Source organism: Natrix helvetica (assembly GCF_964273705.1).
Source record: "Natrix helvetica genome assembly, chromosome: 5".
Classification (NCBI taxonomy): Eukaryota; Metazoa; Chordata; class Lepidosauria; order Squamata; family Natricidae; genus Natrix; species Natrix helvetica.
The window spans coordinates 94,581,181-94,603,206 of NC_138551.1; the positions used below are offsets into that span (position 1 = coordinate 94,581,181).

The 22,026-nt window shown below is 45.1% G+C and overlaps 1 protein-coding gene across 3 annotated transcripts in view; it reads right to left on the reverse strand.

The window, feature by feature from the left end:
• Positions 1 to 22,026, reverse strand: part of RASGEF1A (RasGEF domain family member 1A) — a 119,737-nt gene that overhangs the window by 37,675 nt on the left and 60,036 nt on the right. For all 3 annotated transcript variants that reach the window (XM_081953775.1, XM_081953777.1, XM_081953776.1), the window contains exons 2-3: positions 21,842 to 22,021; positions 5,675 to 5,803 (exon numbers count right to left, since the gene is read on the reverse strand). In XM_081953775.1, the coding sequence (XP_081809901.1) occupies positions 5,675 to 5,803; positions 21,842 to 22,021 (309 nt within the window). The remainder of the gene's footprint in view (positions 1 to 5,674; positions 5,804 to 21,841; positions 22,022 to 22,026) is intronic.

Below are 22,026 nucleotides of genomic sequence, written 5' to 3' on the forward strand. Positions count from 1 at the left end.
GTGATTTTTTCCAGTTCTTTTTCTTCGACTGGCATCTCCTGATACAGCGATATCAATAAATTGTACGTTTTGGTTTTCAACAACTGTGATATTTGACGTGTTGTGCTCCAAATGACTATCCGCCTGTGATGTCTGGTGTGTTATGCGCCAGTATTTTGTCCGTTTGTATACAAAAATCCCATAGGATCTTGACCATCTGATTTTCGGTGACTTTTTCAGGCTTATGTTCCCACCAGTTTGTTGTTGCTTTAATATTATAATTTTTGCACAAATTCTAGTGGATCATTTGTGCTACTGAATTGTGCCGCTATTATTATTATTATTATTATTATTATTATTATTATTATTATTATTATTATTATTATTATTATTGTTGTTGTTGTTTGTGATGATGATGATGATGATGATGATGATGATGATGATGATGTTAATCTTTGGTGAGATTCACAGCCTTTGGGGCTGGTTGATAGCTCAATAGCTCGAGTCCTAACCAAAGACCTAGGAACTGTTAAGGTAACGTCGGAGGATATAAGCTGTTCCAAGTAGGGTGTTTTTTTTTTTGTAGAGACAGAATGTTCAAGTCTGATAAATTTAGAATAATAATAATAATTCCAGAAATTCTTCATTGAGTCTTATCATATGAAAAGTTTGGTTGTTGTTGTTTTTTGAGTGAGACTCTGAATTTAGCTCAGATTTTTGTCCTTTGTGGATACTTCTGTGGTGTGTTCTGGCAACAACACGGAAGGAACTGCTGCTACCTACTGTGAGGTTCTTAAGACACCCCAAGCATGGTCTTCTCAACTAGGTTGGTTAGGCTAAGACACAGGAGAGTTGGGGAATCTCATTTATAAATGTCCAAATTGAACTCTGGAAAATTTCACACAGTTTCTCGGGTAACAGGGTGATCCTAACATTCCTTTCATCCTAAGCGAGTGGCTTCAACAACTTTGTTCCACTTTCCTTCTTGTGGCACCAAACACTTTTGATTTTGGATGACACCATCATCGTTCAATCAATCAGAATAGAGCTGGGAAGTACCTTGGATATATTCTAGTCCAGCCCCCTGCTCAAGCACTTTGACTGAGTCCCCATCATCATCATCATCATCATCATCATCATCATCATCATCATCATCAACAAAAGACTGGACTTGAAACTTCTTCAAACGCTCCCAAAAACTCTAGGTCTCTTTGCTGAAGCAGAAAGAACATAGAGAAGGAACATCAAGCAGGATATTGGGGACTTCATAGGCTTACAAGGTGGTCAGGAAGGAGAAGTGGTAGAATATGGCCAATCCCTTTTTTTCTTCTTCTCCTGAATTTCCAGGGATCAAATGTAAACAGATCCTTCACTTTCTTTCACTCTACTAACACAGGCATCATTTAGTATTTTGGTTGAACTCAAAAAAATCTCTGCAGAATCAGAGTTGGTTAGGGGTCAGATGAAGCTCTACAAAACTGGACATGGAAGTAAATAAAAAAGGACCCTAGAACAAAACAAGAGCAACCGAGATTGTTTCCAGGAAAACATCACATATCTGTCTGTAGAATCCAGCTCAGTTCAAGGAGTTGTTGCCTGAAACATGTGCTCCTCACACATATGATACTGGTAGATGGGTATGAAAGTTGTAGCTACCTCTGTGCATTTGTAAAATCGCTTCAGACCCAGAGTAAACATGACGGGAGATGTTGTCTTGAAACAGATCAAACTCTTAACTGGGATTTGACATTTAAGAACAAGTCAGATGCTTGTTCCAGATTTTGTAACACGTCGGCGTGTTGCATAAGGACATGCTTTGAAGCAATGTTGTTTATGTACAACAAACAGAACAAAGTGAACATACTAAGAGAATTGTTCTCTGCTAACTGTCTGGGACAGTGATGGATAACCTTTTCCGGAGCGTGTTCGCACATCCAAACCCTCCAAATGCAATGCATGCACATCCTTTGGGCATGCATCCTGCCCCATGCATGCCCCGTGCCTCCTGCACATGCAAGCATCCCCCCTGGTAAACCCCCCCCCATGCCTGTGTGTGTGACCCCCTGCATGCGCCTGTCCCCTGGGCATGCACATGCAGCCCCCCCCCCCGTGTGTGCCCCATCCCCCCACATGCGTGGCAGAGATACGAAGACCTGCTGGCCGATGGGAGGCATGCGCACATGCGTGGCGGAGCTGAACTGGGGTGATGACTCTCATGCCATCAGAGAGGGCAGCTGCATTGCCATAGGTTCACCATCACAGGTCTGGGGTATGTGTAACCTAGCTACTATAGGTAGTGCTTGACGTATGACCACAAACGAGCCCAGAATTTCCATTGCTAAGCAAGACGCTTGCTAAGCGAGTTTTGCCCCATTTTGCAAACCTTTCTTGCCCACAGTTGTTAAGAGAATCACTGCAGTTGTAAAATTAGTCACATGGTTGTTAATTGAATCTGGCTTCCCCAGTGACTTTGTTTATTGCCAAAGAGGAATCAGGTGACCCCAACCATCATAAATATGAACTAGTTGTGTCCAAATTCTGATCAATGACCATCATTTGATTGCAGTGGTCATATGTATGAAAAATGGCTGTAATTCCCTATTTTTTTAATGCCACTGTAATTTCAAATGAGCACTGAACAAAACTGTCGTAAGTCGTCTATGCACAACTTACTGTAGTCACATATGTTTCAATGTTCTACTTTTTCAACAGCCGTGTCGATCCTGACTTACTATTATATTAGGATTGTTTTCTGATGGGTTTCCTGTTGTTTGCTGCTTAGCCATCCTTGGCAGGGTTCACAACACACTGAAGGCGTAATAAAACTGGGGATTTGAGATGTCTACTTGTCTCGTCAAGCCTCCCAGGTTGATCTGAGCAGCGCTAAAGTTTGTTTTTAATCTGCCAGCTTATGATTTGGAACAGTTTCTTTTGAGATTTTGCTAGTCACTGGTGGCGCTCATGCGGGAATGGCAAATAGTTTAGCATGCAACAGCAACATGGAGTTTTCCTGCCAATGTTTCTACTTACACACCATCAACCAGCTTTGATTTTCATACAGTTTTTCTGCCAATATTTTATCGCTGTGCAAGGTGTGTGGGTAAACCTTCCCTATTTTGCATCTGTTGTGGCCCACCAGAAGATTCGGACAGTGAGGAGGTTGGGGAGGACCATGGGCCAGTCCTGGAGTCTGGGGAAGGCTCTGATGAGGGCTCTGTCTCAGAGGCAGAGATGGGGCCAGAGCGATATGCCAATTATCAGCTGCCTACAGAGTCAGACATCAGTGAGGCAGACGAACAGCTGGAGCCTGTTCCCAGTGTGCGCATGCGCAGAGTTGCCAGATGAAGGAAACAGCTAAAGAACAAGGGTCGACTCTGGAGAAAGGACACAGGTGGATGATAAATGGCCCCTCCCATAGGAAATAAAAGAGGAGTGAAAGGGGAGTGGAGTTTGCAGGAGACAATTAGTTTGCTTAATTGGTTCGTGACTCTCCGAGACTCCTTGCCAAGTTCTGCAGATATCGGCCTGTCAGCTCTCCGAGCCAGATAAGATCCCTGACTGTAAATCCTCCCTTGAAAGACTTTGCTGGATGCGAATGAGCAGAATTCCCAGTGAATTAATAACAGGGTTTTTTGTCGGGACGAGGAGTTTGTCTCATGCTCTTAGGAAGCCTCAATCAGAACAGCAGCGTAGTCCCTTTTGATTGATATCCTTACCTTACCATTTTTTAAATTATTTTCAAAATTTGGGTTGAAAGAAAAACCATGGCACTGTTGATTAAAACACGTATTTTTAAAAAGTTGAACCCAAAGGTGCTTTTCTCCCCCCAAGAGGCAATTGGACTTGTTTTGTTTTTCCTTGAAGATGCTTCGCTTCTCATCCAAGAAGCTTCTTTAGGTCTGACTGGATGATGGGGAATGGAAGGGTTTATACTCCTGGCAGACCGCTGGCCATTTGTGTTCTTTTAGAGAGTCATTGAGGCCAGCGGGAGGTTTGCCTGTTTCCTCAGGGTCCCCTGAAAAAGCACCTTTGGGACGACTATGACCTGTATGACCGAGAATCTCCATAGACATTTAAAAGTTTGACTTTTCTATTTATCAACTGGAGGAGCTGAGAGAAATGCAAGACCAGTTTCTATATCCCATTCCAATGTTTCAGTAGGAACATTCAGAGTCTCAATAGCAAGAGGCACCGAATGCCTCTGTTAAGCTAAGCTCTGTTAAAATAGGTTCCCCCCCCACTCCCCTCTTTCAAGTTAATGAAATCTTATCCTCCAAATGTCTTCTTGCTTTGTCTTTGCACAGCTTCTTTATTTCTAATTCCCTCTTGGAAAGCACATTGAAACGGAAATAAAAACATTGCTCTAATAGCAATAGCACTTAGGTTTATATACTGCTTCATAGTGCTTTACAGACCTCTCTAAGCAGTTTGCAGAGGTGGCGCAGTGGTTAGAGTGCAGTACTGCAGGCTACTTCAGCTGACTGCTAGCTGCAGTTTGGCAGTTCAAATCTCACCGGGTTTAAGGTTGACATGCTAGAAACCAGACCATGGAAACAAGCAAAGCCCCACCCACGGGATGTGGGCAGCACATAAAACCAGGAGTGGGATTCAGCCAGTTTGGACCAGTTCGGGCGTAATTTTAGGTCCAGAGAAGAAACGTGAATGTGTCCAAATGGATGATTTGAGCCTCCAAATACTCTACATTCTATCTCTGCAGTTCTTTGCTTCAGGATGTGCTTCTGGAGCATGAATTAAACAGCAGTGTGAAAGTAACATCTGAAAGCAGTCACAGCTTTTCCAAGGGTTGCACAAACCTAGAAAGAGACGCAAGCACTTTAAGCTGTGGCATATTCTACTTTGAATATCTGGAGCCACTTCTTGGAGATAGAATTTAACAATTCCACAGCCCCGTTTAAACATTTTGGGTGCATGGCTTGTAATATTGATTGCCGCCGGAAAAGTTATTCCAGGTTTTTGTTTGCTAATTATAGTGGATTCGGGAGTATTTCAGGAGCCAAATTTGCCTCTTTCAGTTCCTGAATAATTCATGCTTACATCAAAGAATATCCAAATTCATTGTGTGTTGACCCGCAGAATGAAACTGAGAGAGACTTTGTCTGGTAATTTGGGCAGAATTGTGTTGCTCCTGATACCGCCAATTGACACCTGAAACAGTAAACAAGCTAGAAGAGAACATTTGTAACTTAGAGTTGAAGTACAGGGTCCTTATTGCTCTATGACCTTGCTGGTTTTCATGCAGATGTTTCATTACCAAACTAGGTAACATCATCAGTGCTAGCAGTGCTAGCTAACCATAACCCCTAGTGCTTATGATGTTACCTAGTTTGGTAATGAAACATCTGCAAGAAAACCACCAAGGTCAGAGAGCACCAAGGACCCTGCAGTAGGCAAGCTCTTAGCCCAGAAACTAGCTTATTCCAGTTTCCCAACAAGTTTTATTCAACTCTTATACAGAAAAGTAACATCATGCTAGCCTAAAAAATACAATAGGTAAGGAAGTTCCAATCATTATATATAAATATAGGGCATAAAAGATCTCTATAGTCCAGCATTGTGCTCATTAACTCATGCCATTGGGTGAAAGGCCTGTTTGTCCATTAGTGACGTAGATGTCACTGCAGAAGGAAAGAAAATGCAAAGCTAAAATCAAGAAACCATTTGATCGCTCGTTTACCTTGTCTGCTTCAACCCCGGTCTCCAGTTGCTGTTTCTGCTTCAGGCAGAGGTCTCCAACTTTAGCCAGGAGCTCATGAGGATGAATGAAGACACGGGAACTCAGAAGGAAGGTGAAAATGTATGTCCTCTGTATCACAAAGAGGGGAGAACAAAACAGAAAGGACCTTTAAAATTGATTTCACACACACATAAACACACACACATACACACACGCGCACACACACACACACACACGGCTCTGTGAAGGTGTCAAGCTTTCCTTGAAGGAGGTTTGAGCACTTTTCTTTTGAAAAATGATGATCAAAAACCTTTTCCTTATTTTGAGTTATCAATCTTTCCCGGTAGCTTATGAAACAAAACTGCAAATATCAGAATTAACACCAATCAGGGATGATAAACATCCTCCTTCCCCTATCAACTGACAAAGAAATGCAGACAACACAACTGCAACACATATCAAAGCATCCCCAGAAAGTATCACATCAATGCTCTGCTGGAAAGTGTCAAATCAATGTTCTATCAAGAGGGAGCAGCTCATTAAGGTGGATTTCTGCAGAGCTTCCCAGATATACACCAAAGGCAAGAATCTCTTTGAGTTGACACAAACATAGTCTCAGAGCTAGCCACAGGATGATTCAAAATACTCCATAACAAGGAGGCTTAGCAAACCTCTGCCAGAAAGGCATTCACACAAATTCTGATTCTCTATGCCTTTCCATGATTGGGGTTCTCAAGTAGAGCTTTGATTGAAAATCTAAGAATAGGGTGGGCAGAGTTGAGACCCTTCCCAAAGAAGAGGGAGTTTGGGGAATATCTTCAGGACAAAATCGATCAGATCCGGAGCGGGTGGACCTCCGTCAGTGGACCAGACGAGCCGCCAACAGCGAGTCTTGAGGGACCATTCTGGGAGGAGTTTGACTCTGTTGCCCCCGAGGATTTGGACAGGCTGCGTGGACGGCTGCGACCCACCACTTGTTTAACAGACCCGTGCCCCTCCTGGCTGGTACTGGCAGCCTGGGAGGTGACACGAGGCTGGCTCCTGGGCCTGGTGAGCGCCTCACTGAGTGAGGGATACTTACCAACCGCCTTGAAAGAGGCGGTGGTGAGACCCTTGCTCAAGAGGCCCGCGCTCGACCCAATGGAGCTAGCTAACTATCGTCCAGTCTCCAACCTCCCCTTTCTGGCGAAGGTTGTCGAGAATGTGGTGGCGCAGCAGCTCCCGCGACACCTAGACGAATCCGACTATCTAGACCCACGCCAGTCCGGCTTCCGACCCGGGCACAGCACTGAGACAGCCTTGGTCGCGTTGGTCGATGATCTCTGGAGGGCCAGAGATAGGGGTTGCTCCTCTATCCTGGTCCTATTAGACCTCTCGGCGGCTTTTGATACCATCGACCATGGTATCCTATTGCGCCGGTTGGAGGGGATGGGAGTCGGAGGCACCGTTTTGCGGTGGTTCGGCTCCTACCTCTCCGACCGGAAGCAATGTGTGTTGACAGGGGGGCAGAGATCGTCCCTGAGGCCACTCACTTGTGGGGTGCCACAGGGGTCGGTCCTCTCGCCTCTCCTGTTCAACGCATATGTGAAGCCGCTGGGTGAGATCATCCGTGGTTTTGGGGTTGAGTACCATCTTTACGCTGATGATACTCAGCTGTATATTTCAACCCCAAACCACCCCAACGAGGCTGTCGAAGTGATGTCCCGGTGTTTGGAAGCCGTCGGGGTCTGGATGGGGGACAACAGACTTAAACTCAACCCCTCCAAGACCGAGTGGCTGTGGTTACCGGCGCCTCGGTTCAGCCAGCTGACTCCATCGCTGGCCATAGGGGGCGAACAATTGTCCCCTGTGGAGCGGGCGCGCAATTTGGGCGTCCTCCTTGATGCCCGGCTGTCAATGGAGGACCATGTGGCAGCCGTGGCAAGGGGGGCGTTCCACCAGGTTCGCCTGGTGCGCCAATTGCGCCCCCTACTGGACCGGAGTGCCCTGCGCACGGTCACTCATGCGCTGGTGACGTCTCGCCTGGACTACTGCAATGCTCTCTACATGGGGCTTCCCTTGGGACGCATCCGGAGACTGCAGCTAGTTCAGAACGCAGCCGCGCGGGTTATTATGGGAAGTACACGTTACTCCCACGTAACACCTCTCCTGCGCGAGCTGCACTGGCTACCTGTGGCCTTTCGGGTGCGTTTCAAGGTATTGATCACCATCTTTAAAGCGCTCCATGGCAGTGGACCTAGTTACCTGCAGGATCGCATCCTACCACACACGTCCCTGCGACCTATCCGCTCACACAGAGAGGGGCTCCTCCTGGTGCCGTCTGCTAGTCAATGCCAGCGGGCGACACCTAGGAGTAGATCCTTCTCTGTGATGGGCCCAACCCTCTGGAATGACCTCCCCCCTGACATTCGAACTACCACCGACCTCCGTTCCTTCCGGCAAAAGTTCAAGACTCACCTATTTCAATCAGCTGGCCTGGCACTTTCTTAGTTTTACCTCCCGGGGATTTATTTATTTTAATTGGGTTTGGGGTTTTAAAAAGTTTTTAATATACTATATACTATATTTAATATTTATTATTCTATGTACAGTCTTGCAACCTCCTCCACCTACGTATTTAATTATTTAACTGTTTTGTATGTATTTTATAACGTATTTTAGTGACTGTACACCGCCCCGAGTCCCTTCCGGGAGAGGGGGCGGTCTATAAATATGAATAATAATAATAATAATAATAATAACCTATTTTCCCAAGCACCAAAAGACAGGACAAGAAGCAATGGATGGAAACTAATCAAGAAGAGAAGCAACCTAGAAATAAGGAGAAATTTCCTGAAAGTTAGAACAATTAACCAGTGGAACAGCTTGCCCTCAGAAACTGGGGGTGCTTCATCACTGGAAGTTTTTAAGAAGAGATTGGACATCAGCTTGTCTGAAATGGTATAGGGTCTCCTGCTTGAGCAGGGGGTTGGAGTAGAAGACCTCCAAGGTCCCTTCCAACTATACTGTACTGTACTGTACTGTACTGTACTGTACTGTACTCTACCCTACCCTACCCTACCCTACTCTACTCCAGTCCAGTCCAGTCCAGTCTGACAGACTGGATTTTATCATAGATTTTATCTGTTATTTAATATTTTATTCTAGAATTTTTAATTGTATATCTACTGAGTGTTTTTAGTTATTCTGGTCTCTGGTTACGACTGTAATAAAGTGAATTGAATTGACTCAAAGTTCTGGTTATCCAGTACAGGTAGTCCTCAATTTATAACTATAATTTATCATTGCAACCGCATGGACAACGTTCCTCCAGGCCTTCCTGTCCTCTACCATTCTCTGGAGTCCATTTAAGCTCAGGCTGACTACTTCAGTGACTTCATCCAGCTACCTCATTCTCTGTCGTCCCCTTCTTCTTTTGCCCTCAATCCTTCCCAGCATTGGGCTCTTCTCCAGTGAGTCCTTCCTTCTCATTATGTGGCCAAAGTATTTGAATTTCATCTTCAGGATCTGGTCTTCTAAAGAGCAGTCAGGGTTGATCTCCTCTAAGACTGACCACTTTGATCGCCTTGCAGTCCAAGGGACTCACAGGAGTCTTCTCCAGCACCATAGTTCAAAGGCCTCAATTCTTTGGTGCTCAGCCTTCCTTATGGTCCAACTTTTGCAGCCATACACTGGAATTGTTATACATGTATACCCTTAAAAGGAGGATGTATGTTTAAACTAATATGAAAGATATGTACTGGAATGTAATTATCAATACCATCAATATTAAATGGAGCTTGCTCGGACACTGACACCATGTAAGAAGTGGGGAGAATGGAAGAGGAAAGGAAGAAGAGAGAGGACAGCAGAGAAGGAATAGAGGAGAGGTAAAGAGTAGGAGCGAGAGAAGGAGTGGAAAGAGGAGAGAGGAGAAGGAGAGAGGAAAGGGAAGTAGAGAAGAGAGGGATGGTAGAGAGTAGAAAGAAGGTAGGAAGGTGTAATATGGTGTATGGAAAGCAGACTTCCCTCTACAGGATCTGGCCTTCTAAAGAACAGTCAGGGTTGATCCCCTCTAAGGACTAGCTAGCTGTGTTATTTACACGCGGCTGCACGGGACAGCTGATTTACCTCCCTGGCCAACCCTTTAGAAGCGGTGTCCTTGTGTGCCTACAAACACACAGGCACGTGTGAAAGCCGAGGACGGCTTTCGACAGCTGGCCAAATCTTGCAAAAGATGGGAACCGGCCTGATGCTTCAAAGCGATGGGTTTTGTTTGTGTTTGGCCTTCTGAACGCTTCGCACAACTTGGAGCAGCTGCAGGGAAAGAAGCCGAAATAGGGCACTAAGCTTTATTCCCTCCCCACCCCCAGCCTTTTTTTCTTTTCTGGCTTTGATTCTTTGAAGATTTTTTTGTCTCGGGGAAGCTTCTGCGCCTCTCTTCCAAACCAAAGCCAGGCTTAGGCTGCATCTGTCCGGAGTCCTTTTGATTTACCGTCCTTCACCACCAACCGGTTGTAATGAATCTTGGCTCAATCTGTTTTGAGGAGCTCCTGATTAGCTCTTGACAGCAAAAAAGAAAAAGAAAAAAAGCTTTTCCCCAAAGCTCCAAATTCCCGATTTACATTCGCTGACCTTCCCCACCAAAAAATCTGAATGAAAGTGTTCTTTTAATGCTTGCATTTTAATTTGGAAGTTATTGCAGAGAAAGTCAAGTGGAATTGTTTTGTTGCTGGAGTTTTGTGTACCCTCCAAGCTGCAAATAGTAGGGCACAAACTAAGCAGACCAGAAAATCAGAGTGGGAAGGGACTTTGAAGGTCTTCTAGTCCAACCCCTTTCTCAAGCAGGAAATCCTATATGATTTCAGACCGAGGGCTGTCCAATCCCTTCTTAAAAACCTTCAGTGTTGGAACATCCACAACTTCTGGAGGCAAATTGTTCCACTGATTAATTGTTCAAACTAAAATTTCTCCTTAGTTCCAGGTTGCTTCTTTCCTTGATTAGTTTCTATCCATTGCTTCTTGTCTTGCCTTCTGCTCTTTGGAGAATAGACTGACCCTTCTCATCTTTGGTGCAGCCCTTCAAATATTGGAACACTGCTATCGTGCCTCTCCTAGTCCTTCTTTTCACTAGATTAAACATACCAAATTCTTGCAATGACATCCATGGGACTATCTGGTAGGGTCTCATTCAACTGTGTTGAACTTTTGAATCAAGGAGGAAATTTTAAATTCCTCTAAGGAATGAGGATTATGGAGCATGCCGAAACATAGAATAGACCGAATAGGATAGAGCTGGAAGGGACCTTGGAGGTCTTCTAGCCCAGTCCCCTGCTCAAATAGGAGAACCTATACCATCTCAGAGAAGTGACTGTCCAGTCTCTTCTTAAAAACCTCCAGTGATGGAGCACCCACAATTTCTGGTGGCAAGCAGTTCCACTGGTTAATTGTCCTCATTGTGGGATTATTAGAAGTGGGATTGTTTCATTGCTGGAGTTTTGCATACTCTCCAAGCTGCAAATAGTAGGGCACAAACTAAGCAGACCAGGAAAAAAAAGAGTGAGAAGGGATCCTTGGAGGTCTTCTAGTCCAACCCCCTGTTCAAGCAGGAGACCCTATATTATTTCTGACAAATGGTTGTCCAATCTCTTCTTGAAAGCCTCCAGTGATGGAGCATTCACAACTTCTGAAGGCAACTTCTGTTCCATTGGTTAATTGTTCTGTCAAGAAATGTATTTATTTCTAAGTTGTTTCTGTCCTTGATTAGTTTCCATCCATCGTTTTTTGATGGAGTACCCACAACGTCTTGAGGCAAACTGTCCCACCAGTTAATTGTCCTCACTGTTAGGAAGTTCCTCCTTAATTCCAGGCTGCTTCTCTCCTTAATTAGTAGTTTCCATCCATTATTTCTTGTCTTGCCTTCAGGCACTTTGGAGAATAGGTTGACCCCCTCCTCATTGGGACAGTCTCTCAAATACAATTCCCCCCCCCTTTTTTTTTATCCTATCATGGCTTGTACCCAAGTTTGCCAAATTTTGAAAAGGTGGTTAGGCTTCAAAATGCTACACAGGTAGTCCTCGATGTATGACTACAATTGAGCCCAATTGTTTTGTTGTAAGGTGAGACATTTGTTAAGTGGGTTTTGCTTCATTTCACAACCTTTCCGGCCACAGTTGTTAAACGAATCACTGCACTTATTATATTAGAAACAAGGTTGTTAAGCGAATCCGGTTTCCCTCTTGACTTTGCTTGTTGGAAGGGATCACGTGATCCCCCGGGACTGTGACCGTCATAAATATGAATCTGTTGCCAAGCCTCTGAATTTTGATCATGTGTCCATGGGGATGACGTAATGGTTGTAAGTGTGAAAAATGGTCATAGGTCACTGTTCTAACTTTGTTCACTAAGCAAACTCTTGCAAGTTGAAGGCTCCCTTAAAAACTAGAATTATTCTATCTGCAAATCTGGGCGCAGGATGTAACCATCGAAAAGATTCCAAGTGGATGAAGCAAATGCCCCTAATTTTACTTGCGTGTGTTTGGGAAAAAAAAACATCTCTACAAGAGGACAGACCGTTAAGGCTGTTTAAACACACACACACCATGTATGGGTTGGGTGAGTGAGGAGCAGATAAGCAGACCTCCACGGAGGAAGTCTTGAAATGAATTCTGGCTGCTGAATGCAGTGAAAATAAGGACCAACCTTTGGCCACAGACAGGAAGGGAGACCTAGCCCCTGATCTGTCTGCTTGCGTGGAGATAGCTGGCTTGATGTGACAGATTGTTGATGTAGGCTGCAAGGAGAGGACAACCAAGCCCAAATGGTTGAGAAATGACAATTGCCTCCTTTCTTTTCCTCCTCCCTTCCTTTGCTGGCTAACTGTTCTCCATGTGGATAAACACAACGCAACAGTGTTAGCTGGTGTTTCCACAACCTTCTCTTCTAAGTGTCGACTTCAAGCCTGTTTCTTTTTCCTCCATATTACAAAACAGGATAAGAAAATAGCAGAGTTGGAAAGGGACATTGGAGGTCTTCTGGCTCAATCCCCTGCTCAGGCCAGAAACCGTATAATAATAATAATAATAATAATAATAATAATAATAATAATAATAATAATAATAATAATAATAATAATAATAATAATAATAATATAATTTATAGACCGCACCCTTTCCTAAACAGGACTCGGGGCGGTGTACAGTCATATTAAAAACAATGTGAATACAAAAATATAGATATACATAGATAAATAGACGGAGGAGGTAGGATATGCACTGTACAATAATAGATTAAGATTCGAATAAAAAATTAAAAATACCCTTAAAAACTACCCCGAAATAAGATGTTTGCCAGGAGGTTGAAAGTGGGACTATAAATCAGCTAAGCCAGCTAATTGGAACAGGTGGTATCCCTGTGTTGTCGAACCTATGGCATGCCAGAGGTGGCACGCAGAACCCTCTCTGTGGGCATGTGCACTGTAGCTACCTGGTCTTTGGGTTTCCGATGGAGCATGCATGTCGGCCAGCTGGTGTTCAGGTTTCTGGTGTTCGGTGCATGTGAAGACCAAATGCCTGATGCGCATGGCTGCACCAGAAACCCAAAGACCAGGTGTCTGGCATGTGCATGCACACCGGCCAGCTGGTCTTCAGCTTTCTGGCACTCCTGTGCATTCCGGTTTGGACACTTGGTGCCAGAAAGGTTCACCATCATTGAACTAAGCCATAAGAGCCAGTTGGGTCAGGCGGTTAAAAGCACCAGAAAACAGGGTGACGATGAGTTCTAGTCCCGCCTTAGGCCTGAGAGCCAACTGGGTGACTTTGGGACAATGACTCTCTCTCTCTCTCTCTCTCTCTCTCTCAGCCCAACTCACCTTACAGGGTTATTGTTGTAGGAAAAAAACAGGAGGAGGAAGGAGCACTGGATATGTGCACTGCCTTGAGGTATTTTTTAAAAATAATAAAGACAGGGTACAAATAAATAAAGAGTCAGAGATGATTGGCCTGCCATGTGGAGGCAAGTGATGAAAAGATGTTTTGCTTCCTTTCTCATTGCAAGAGGTTGAGGAAAATGGTCTGTGGAACTAGAGTGTGAATGGAGGAAAAACTTGTTGACATGGGACATTTTTTTTTCAGGCCACGTGTCTTTGGAATTCAGACCTGCTCCCAGTTTTTCTGTTCAACTTCCTGACTTGAGCAAGCGCTCGACATTTCTCAGATTTCATAGATGAGTCTCCTGAAGTATTTAAAGTGCTTTGGCTGTAGGGCTGTGTGAGACATTAGCTATTCAGATTCCACATCCAATCAATTAGAATAGAGCTGGAAGGGGCCTTGGAGGTCTTCTAGCCCAACCCCCTGCTCAAGCAAGAGGCCGTATACCAGCATTGGTGAACCTTTTTGGCACTGAGTGCTGAAACGGGAACGTATGCGCGCATGTACGTGCATGCCGGAAACCAGAAGAGCAGCCACCCAATGAGCATGGGCATGCCGGGAAGGTGATCATCCAGTTTCCAGCGTGCACATGCACACCGGCCATCTGATCTTCCAGTTTCTGGCGCGCATGTACACCTGAAGATCAGCTAGCCGGCATGTCGGAAGCCGGAAGAGCAAAGGGTTACAGCTGGTGTGCCTGGAGAGATGGCTCTGCATGCCACTTCTGGCACACGTGCCATAGGTTCGCCATCACGGACCTAGTTGTTCCACTACTGGGTGGCAACCTCTATCCTAAGAATGGAAGCATTTATTGAGGCTTTCACAGTCTAACTCGGGTTATTGCGGGGATCTAGAGCAGCGGTTCCCGTCCACTGGATCATGGCCCAATACCAATACCATGCAACCAACAGATGACTGCATGCACACTCAAAGCTCCCCTTGTGCGAGCAGAGGGTGCTTGTGCTCATGTGCAAATCTTTATTTCTGCACCTGTCGCTTAACAAATGGAGCTGGGTGTGCTTGGGAGGAGAGGGCAGGCGCCCATCTGCCACTCACAGGAAACCATCCCCATCTCCCAAGCCAGAAAGGTTGAGGATCACTGATCTAAACCAAAGGGATTAGACCAGGGGTGGGTTTCTGCCCGTTCCAACCTCTTCTATAGAAGAGGTTCCACAAATCTACAGTGCCGTTTAGAATCGGTTCCAGCTCCCTCCCCCCGCCCGTCCACACATCATCAAGATAAAGAGCGAGAGGAGGAATTCTGGGAGTTGAAGTCCACAAGTCTTAAAGCTGTCACATTTGAACACCCCTGGAGTTGTTTTTCTAAAGGGTTAGGGGTGCAAGGGTCTTGTAACTTGACAGCTTTAAGACTTGCGTGCTTCAAATGCCAGAGTTTCTGAGCCAACATTTTGGTTGCTAAGCAAGAGCGTTGTTAAGTGAGTTTCACCACATTTTACAAGTTGGCCACGCCCACCCAATCACATGGCTGGCAAGCCACTCCCACCCTGTCACATGGCTGGCAAGCCACTCCCACCTGGTTACATGGCTGGCAAGCCACTCCCACCCAGTCACATGGCTGGCAAGCACTCCCACCTGGTCACATGGCCGGCAAGCCACTCCCACAAATCAGGCCACAGCTACAGAAGAGGTTCTAAAAAATTTTGAAACCCACCACTGGATTAGACTCAACTTTGCTGGACTATACATCAGGTTCTAGATCTGTGATGGTGAACCTATGGCACGCGTGCCAGGAGTGCTGGAAAACGCCCTGAAAATAGCACCAAAAATGCCCCAAAACAGGTTATTTTCCAGGCTGTTTTCTGAGCCATTTTCCAGGCCATTTTTCAGTGCTCTGGTGCCTGTGAAGACCAGCCGACGTGCCAGAAACCAAAAGAGCAATTGGCGCAAAAATGGCCCCCAAAACAGCCAAAAAACCAAGCATATGCACACCGGCCAGCTGGTCTTTGGGTTTCCAGTGCACACACATGCATGTGCATTCCGGTTTGGGCACTCAGCACCAAAAAGGTTCGTCATCACTATTCTAGGCGAGAACAGTGATGACGCTTTAAATGAGCAGCAGAGAGAGACTTACTTAACTGCATACGTATAGTTTATTTATTATGGCAATCACATCACACATTTTCCTCTGGGATTCAAGGCACCATCCATGGAGTGTCTCCTCCTTCCCAGGATGAGAAACAGCCCCGAGTCATCCAGGGGGGACCGTGATCAAAGACAGACTCTGATCTTCTCTAAAGCCCAACGCTGTTAACCACAGCACTGGCTCCACCAGCCAAAGATGCTTTTTTTTAAAAAAATGCCGACATGCCGATTTGTGTAATCGCATGGAAGGCGTATTCTTTTATTAGATTTCCAAGACTGCCCGGTTCAACAGCAACTCTTGGCAGCTTACAGTTCACAAACACCACCACGGCACCTGCATTCTGAAGAATCAAAGGTGATGGTGAGGAACAGAACAAGCGAGCACCGTAAATGGACTAAACGTAATCCAATCCAGGTGGGCGCACGTAATCCGGGGAAAGAAAAAGGCGGGATTTCCAGACACATTGAAAACACAGCAAGAGCGAGGTTGCCTGGACCCTGCAGGGGGTGGGCGTGCTATTACAGAAGGCAGACACTGCAACACGGGGGCAAAATTGTCAAACCTTACAATAAACATCTTAGGCCCGTGATGGTGAACCTACGGCACGCGTGTCAGAAGTGGCACGCAGCACCCTCTCTGTGGGCACGCCAGCCGTCACCCCAGTTCAGCTCTGCCGCACTGGCCAACTGGTCTTTGGGTCTCTGCCGTGCATGTGCTTGGGTCAGAACGCAGGTGGTGGTGGGGGGGCGCCCAAATGTGTGGGGTCGGGAACATGTATGGGGTGGGCATGCACAGGGGGTGGGGCATGTGCAGGGGATGTGGGAGGTTGGGACGTGGGGGGGGCATGCACACATGCACAGGAGGCAGGCCACGTGTGGAGGGCTGCACATGCATTGCATTTTGGGGGTTTAGGCATGCGCAGATGCTTTGGGCACTCAGTCCAGGAAAGGTTAGCCATCACTGTCTGAGGCAAAGAACTGCTTCATAGGAACAATGTTGTTACTGTTCAGTCTCTAAGTCATGCCTGACTCTTCATGACCCATGGACCACAACATGCCAGGCTCCTTTGTCCTCCAGTGTCTTCTGGAAATTGCCCAAATTGATGTTCATTGTGTCGATGACACCATCTAGCCATCTCATCCTCTGCGTTCCCTTCTCCTTTCGGCTCCCATCAAGGTCTTTTCCAAGGAGCCCACTCTAGCCCCTCTATCCTCCCACTGTCTTTTGGAGTCCACCCAAACCCATGTCCATCCCATCCATGTCTCCCATCTTTCCCAACATCTGGGTATTCTTCAAGGAGCCCACTCTTCTCATTAGGTGGCCAAAGTATTTGAGCTTCAGCTTCAGGATCTGGACTTCCAAAGAAGAGTCAGGGTTGATTGAGCTTTTCATGCTTTCTAACCCAAATTCAGCAATCTGTAATGCCTGTTTTCTCTCTTAACTGTCTTGCTCTGTATTCCCATGGTCTACTAAGCATTCTATAATGATGTTTTGTTGCTTTTGTTGTTCAGTTGCTAAGTCATGTCTGACTCTTCATGACCCCATGGACCTTAGCATGCCAGCCCCCCTGTCCTCCCACTATCTTTTGGAGTCCACCCAAACCCATGTCCATCATGTCAATGACACCATCTAACCATCTCTTCTACCGCCTCCTTCTCCTTTCACCTCCCATCTTTCCCAACATCAGAGTCTTCTCCAAGGACTCCACTTCTTCTCATTTGTTGGCCAAAATATTTGAGCTTCAGCTTCAGGTTCTGTCCTTCCCAAGAAGAGTCAGAGTTGATTTGTTCTGGCCTAGGCTTCCTGAGACAGTACAAAGCTCACGCTTAGTCCCAAAAGCCCTCTTTTTATTTCAACGGCTGTGAATTATCTTCATTCACAGCCTGTAATGAGTCACAAATAGTTTATAAAGGGTCTGACAGAAGTCTGCCAAAGTCTTTTGGAATAAGGCTGATAAGCACCCACCTTTATCTCCCTTGAAATATTGCCAAAGACCCAATTGCCAATTAGCTTTGCAAGGCCACACGGAGCACAGAATCAAAACGGGGCTTCAGAATTTAAACCGACCAGAACGAACAAAGTTGCTTCCGGCAAAGGCTCACGTGTCTTTGCTCCTGAGTCGCCCCTTTTGTCTTAACTGTTCTTGCCTTCTGGCAGCTCTGCGCATGCACACACTGGGAACAGACTCCCCCTGTTCCTCTGCCTCGCTGATGTCCAACTCTAGAGGCTCTGGAGGCAGCACATAACTCCTATCTGCCTCCGACATAGAGCTCTCGTCCAAGCCTTCCCCAGACTCCAGGACTGGCCCATGTTCCTCCCCAAAGTCCTCACTGTCTGACTCTGATGCCAGCTCTGCAGTCTGCCGGTGGACCACAACATGATTTGCTTTAGAAGCTTCACACAATAACATTGACCATATCTTCCATTCTTTTGGTTTAAGCCCCACGTGCCTCAAACAGCGACCTCCTCTGAACCAATGACTACCATCCACCAAGAAGGACACCATCGATGGAAGCTAAGGTCCAACTCTGGCAGTGTTGTATATCAGTTGTGATTTTAAAAAATGAGCCTAAAGGAATGAGAACCTTGAACTCCCAGACTGAACCATAAGTCGCTTGTCAGAAGATTACACAAATTTGGGGGCCAAAGGAAAACAAACAAGAACATATAAGAAAATCCTTTGGAATGAGCTGGAAATGGAAGACAAGAAGGCTTCAGGGTGTTTAAAATCGGAAAGAATGAGGCGAATTCCTCTAGTGCCTAAACCTGTTGCTAAGAGACGTGATAAATCAAAGGAAGGAGGATGGAGAGGGTGGAAGAGCGAGAAGAGAGACTAAAATAGTAACTGCTCTTAAGGAGCAAGAATGTAGAAATATCTTCTGGGGAAGAGGAAGGGGGGATGACAACAACAACAACACAGCATATTGTGCCCCTTAGTTTATGCTGGTGGAATCTGGAATTGTTTATTTGTTTGAGCATTTGGAGAAAAAAGTTGCTTGTAATGGTCAGGCAGCAAGAGCTGGCGTTCAGTACATTCCATTCTCACATTCCAGACATTGTTCTCTGGTAAAGACCCACATTTCCCTGGGTGCCAAACAAACTCTTGTATGCAAATGGATTTTCCTGGAGAGGCTGCAGGGTTTATCATCTCTCCAGCATGGCAGGAGAAAAAAAGGATACTCCCAGTGAAATTCATTCATTCTTTCATTCTTTCTTTCTCTTTCCTTCCTTCCTTCCTTCTTTTGTTTTTTGCACTCTTCTAATTTAACTAGAATAATTTTCCCCCTCCCTCCCTCCCTTCCTCCCTCCCTCCCCCCTCCCTCCTTCCCTTCCCTTCTTCCTCCTTCCCTCCTTTCCTTTCTCTTTCTTTCTTTCTTTCTTTCTTTCTTTCTTTCTTTCTTTCTTTCTTTCTTTCTTTCTTTCTTTCTTTCTTTCTTTCTTTCTCTTTTTTGTTTTTTGCACTCTTCCAATTTAACTAGAATAGTTAGTCATTGCCCCTCCCTCCCTCTTTTCTCCAAAGAGAAAATAGTATTTACTGAACAAGTCTATTTATGTACAAAAAATTTGTGTCTCGGTGTGTGTTTGTATGTTTGTTAAAGAAAGGTCTTTCTTTCTTTCTTTCTCTTTTTTGTTTTTTGCACTCTTCCAATTTAACTAGAATAGTTAGTCATTGCCCCTCCCTCCCTCTTTCTTTTCTTTCCTTCCTTCTTTTCTTTTTTCACTCTTCTAATTTAATTAGGTTAGTCATTCCCCCCTCCCTCCTTTCCTTCCTTCCCTCCTTCCCTTCCTTCCTTCCTTCCTTCCTTCCTTCCTTCCTTCCTTCCTTCCTTCCTTCCTTCCTTCCTTCCTTTCTCTGCCAGCCTGGGGCATTACTGTAATTCCACTCTAGAGAAGCATAATGAAAATGTGAAGAAGCAGACCCCCCCCCCCCCCCCGACTGTATGCTAATGCAGTTCCAAAATTAACAGCAGAATGTCCAAGCCAGGTGTTTGCCTGATCTATTACAGAAGTGCATTCTGGTGGAATTTTCACTTGCTCAGCCTGGGATCAAAATGCATCAGTTGCCAAGTCAAGGGAGGGGGTGGGGGGGGGGGAGGAATCCAGTGTTTCAATTATGCAATTATGAAAATAAATCTATAAATAAATAAATAAAAATAGGCAATGCTTGATACTATATAAGTATCACATATGAAGACAAATGCAGCTTTGATTTAAGCCTGAATGGGAAAATAAAAATCTAAATTTCATTTAAAAATACTGCATGGAAGAAAAATACCTTTTATTCTATCTGTCTGTCATCCATCTGTCTACCTCCTTATCTGTTTGTCCGTCCATCTCTCCATCCATCCATCCATCCCCCCAATATCCCAAGCATCAAAGCTTATAATCTCCCAATGTTTAATATGCAGGAATGCTAATAAAGAGCTTATTTCCAAAGAGAAAATAGTATTTACTGAACAAGTCTATTTATGTACAAAAAAATTGTGTCTCGGTGTGTGTTTGTATGTTTGTTAAAGAAAGGTCTTCTTGAACTAAAGGTCATTTCCTGTAAATTGCAACATGCCCATGCATTTTTCTTGGCAAACATATAGATAGAGGTGACATGCGATTGACATCTTCCAGAATTGTTTTTAGTTTTCCAGACCACCTTTGGACTTTCTTGACATATCCCATCCAGTTACTAACTAGATGTGATCGTGCTTTACTTTCCAAGATCAGCTGTGTTTTATATTATTTTATTAGCATGGCTTTTTATTCATGATGCGATGAATGATAGCTGAAGATGCTGAAAATAGCATTAGCACTTAGGTTTATATACTGCTTTCACAGTGCTTCACAGGCCTCTCTGAGGGGTTTACAGAGTCAGCATCTTGTCTCCCTAACAATCTGGATCCTCATTTTACCCACCTCGGAAGGATTGAAGGCTGAGTCAACCTTGAGCCAGTCAGAATCGAACTGCTGGCAGTGGGCAGAATCTGCCTACAATACCGCATTCTAACCACTGTGCCTCCATGGCTCTTTATAAATGAGTGTGAGTGAGTGAGTGAGTGAGTGAGAACGAACAAACAAACTAATCTAAAGGACAATTTTTTGAAATAAAGGATCTGCGTATACAAGAAAGGAAATACGGTCTCTATATAGGAAGATCTACAGGAATAAAGGAAAAACGCTAATAGCAATAGCACTTAGATTTATATACTGCTTACAGTGCTTTCACAGCCATCCCTGAGGGGTTTACAAAGTCAGCATCTTGTCCCCAACAATCTGGGTCCTCATTTTACTGACCTTGGAAGGATGGAAGGCTGAATCAACTTTGGGCCGGTCAGAATTGAACTGCTGGCAGTGGGCAAAGGTTGCCTGCAATACCCCATTCTAACCTCTGCGCCACCAGGGCTTCAATCTCGAGCCGGTCAGGATTAAACTCCTTGCAATGAGCAGAATTAGCTTGCAATACTGCATTCTAACCACAGTGCCACCAGGATTCACCCAGATTGCCGTTTGACTTTCTTATGCCAACTCTGTTCTTGCAAGATTTCTTCAGGAAATACCACTTTATGTCTATCATATCCTCTCCCAAGCAGGAAGTTGTTGCTGCCTATAAACAACTCCAGGCCTAAGGAAGGAATTGCTTTTAATTATTTCTGGAGCTCTTGACGAAAATAAGAAAATTACTTTCTGTACTTGCAAAAGCCTGTAATATAAGTAGACCTCGACTTACGACAGTTCGTTTAGTGAACGTTCAATGTTACGATGTCACTGAAAAAAAGTGACTTACAACCAAGTTTGACAATTAGGAACGCTGCAACATCTCCGTGGTAATGTGATCAAAATTCAGATGCTTGGCAACAGTCTCATATTTATGACTGTCTCCATGTCCCGGGGTCATGCGATCCTCTTTTGCCACCTTCCGCCAAAGCAAAGTCACTATGGATGCCAGATTCGCTTAACAACATGTGTTCCGAACTTACAATGGCAGTGATTCGCTTAACAAATGTGGCAAGAAAGGTGGTAAAACAGGAGAAATCTCACTGAACATAGCGACAGAAACGTTGGGTGCATTTGCGGCCATAAGTCGAGGACCACCTGCATTGTCAATGCTTGAATCTAGGAAACCAACAGCAAAAAAATGAGTGCCATTATAAACCGTCCACTTACATCTGGAGAGTAATCCATGGTGGGAACCAGATGCTGGATGAGGACTTCCAGGGATCCAGAAATGAGATTCCCATCCTGATAAACAGGATCGCCACTCCTCTCGCCGGAGTCGGGTTGCACCTGTCCTCTACATCCTGTCCCGAGCATGCTGGAAAATATCGGTGTCTGTGGCATAGTTTCCTGTA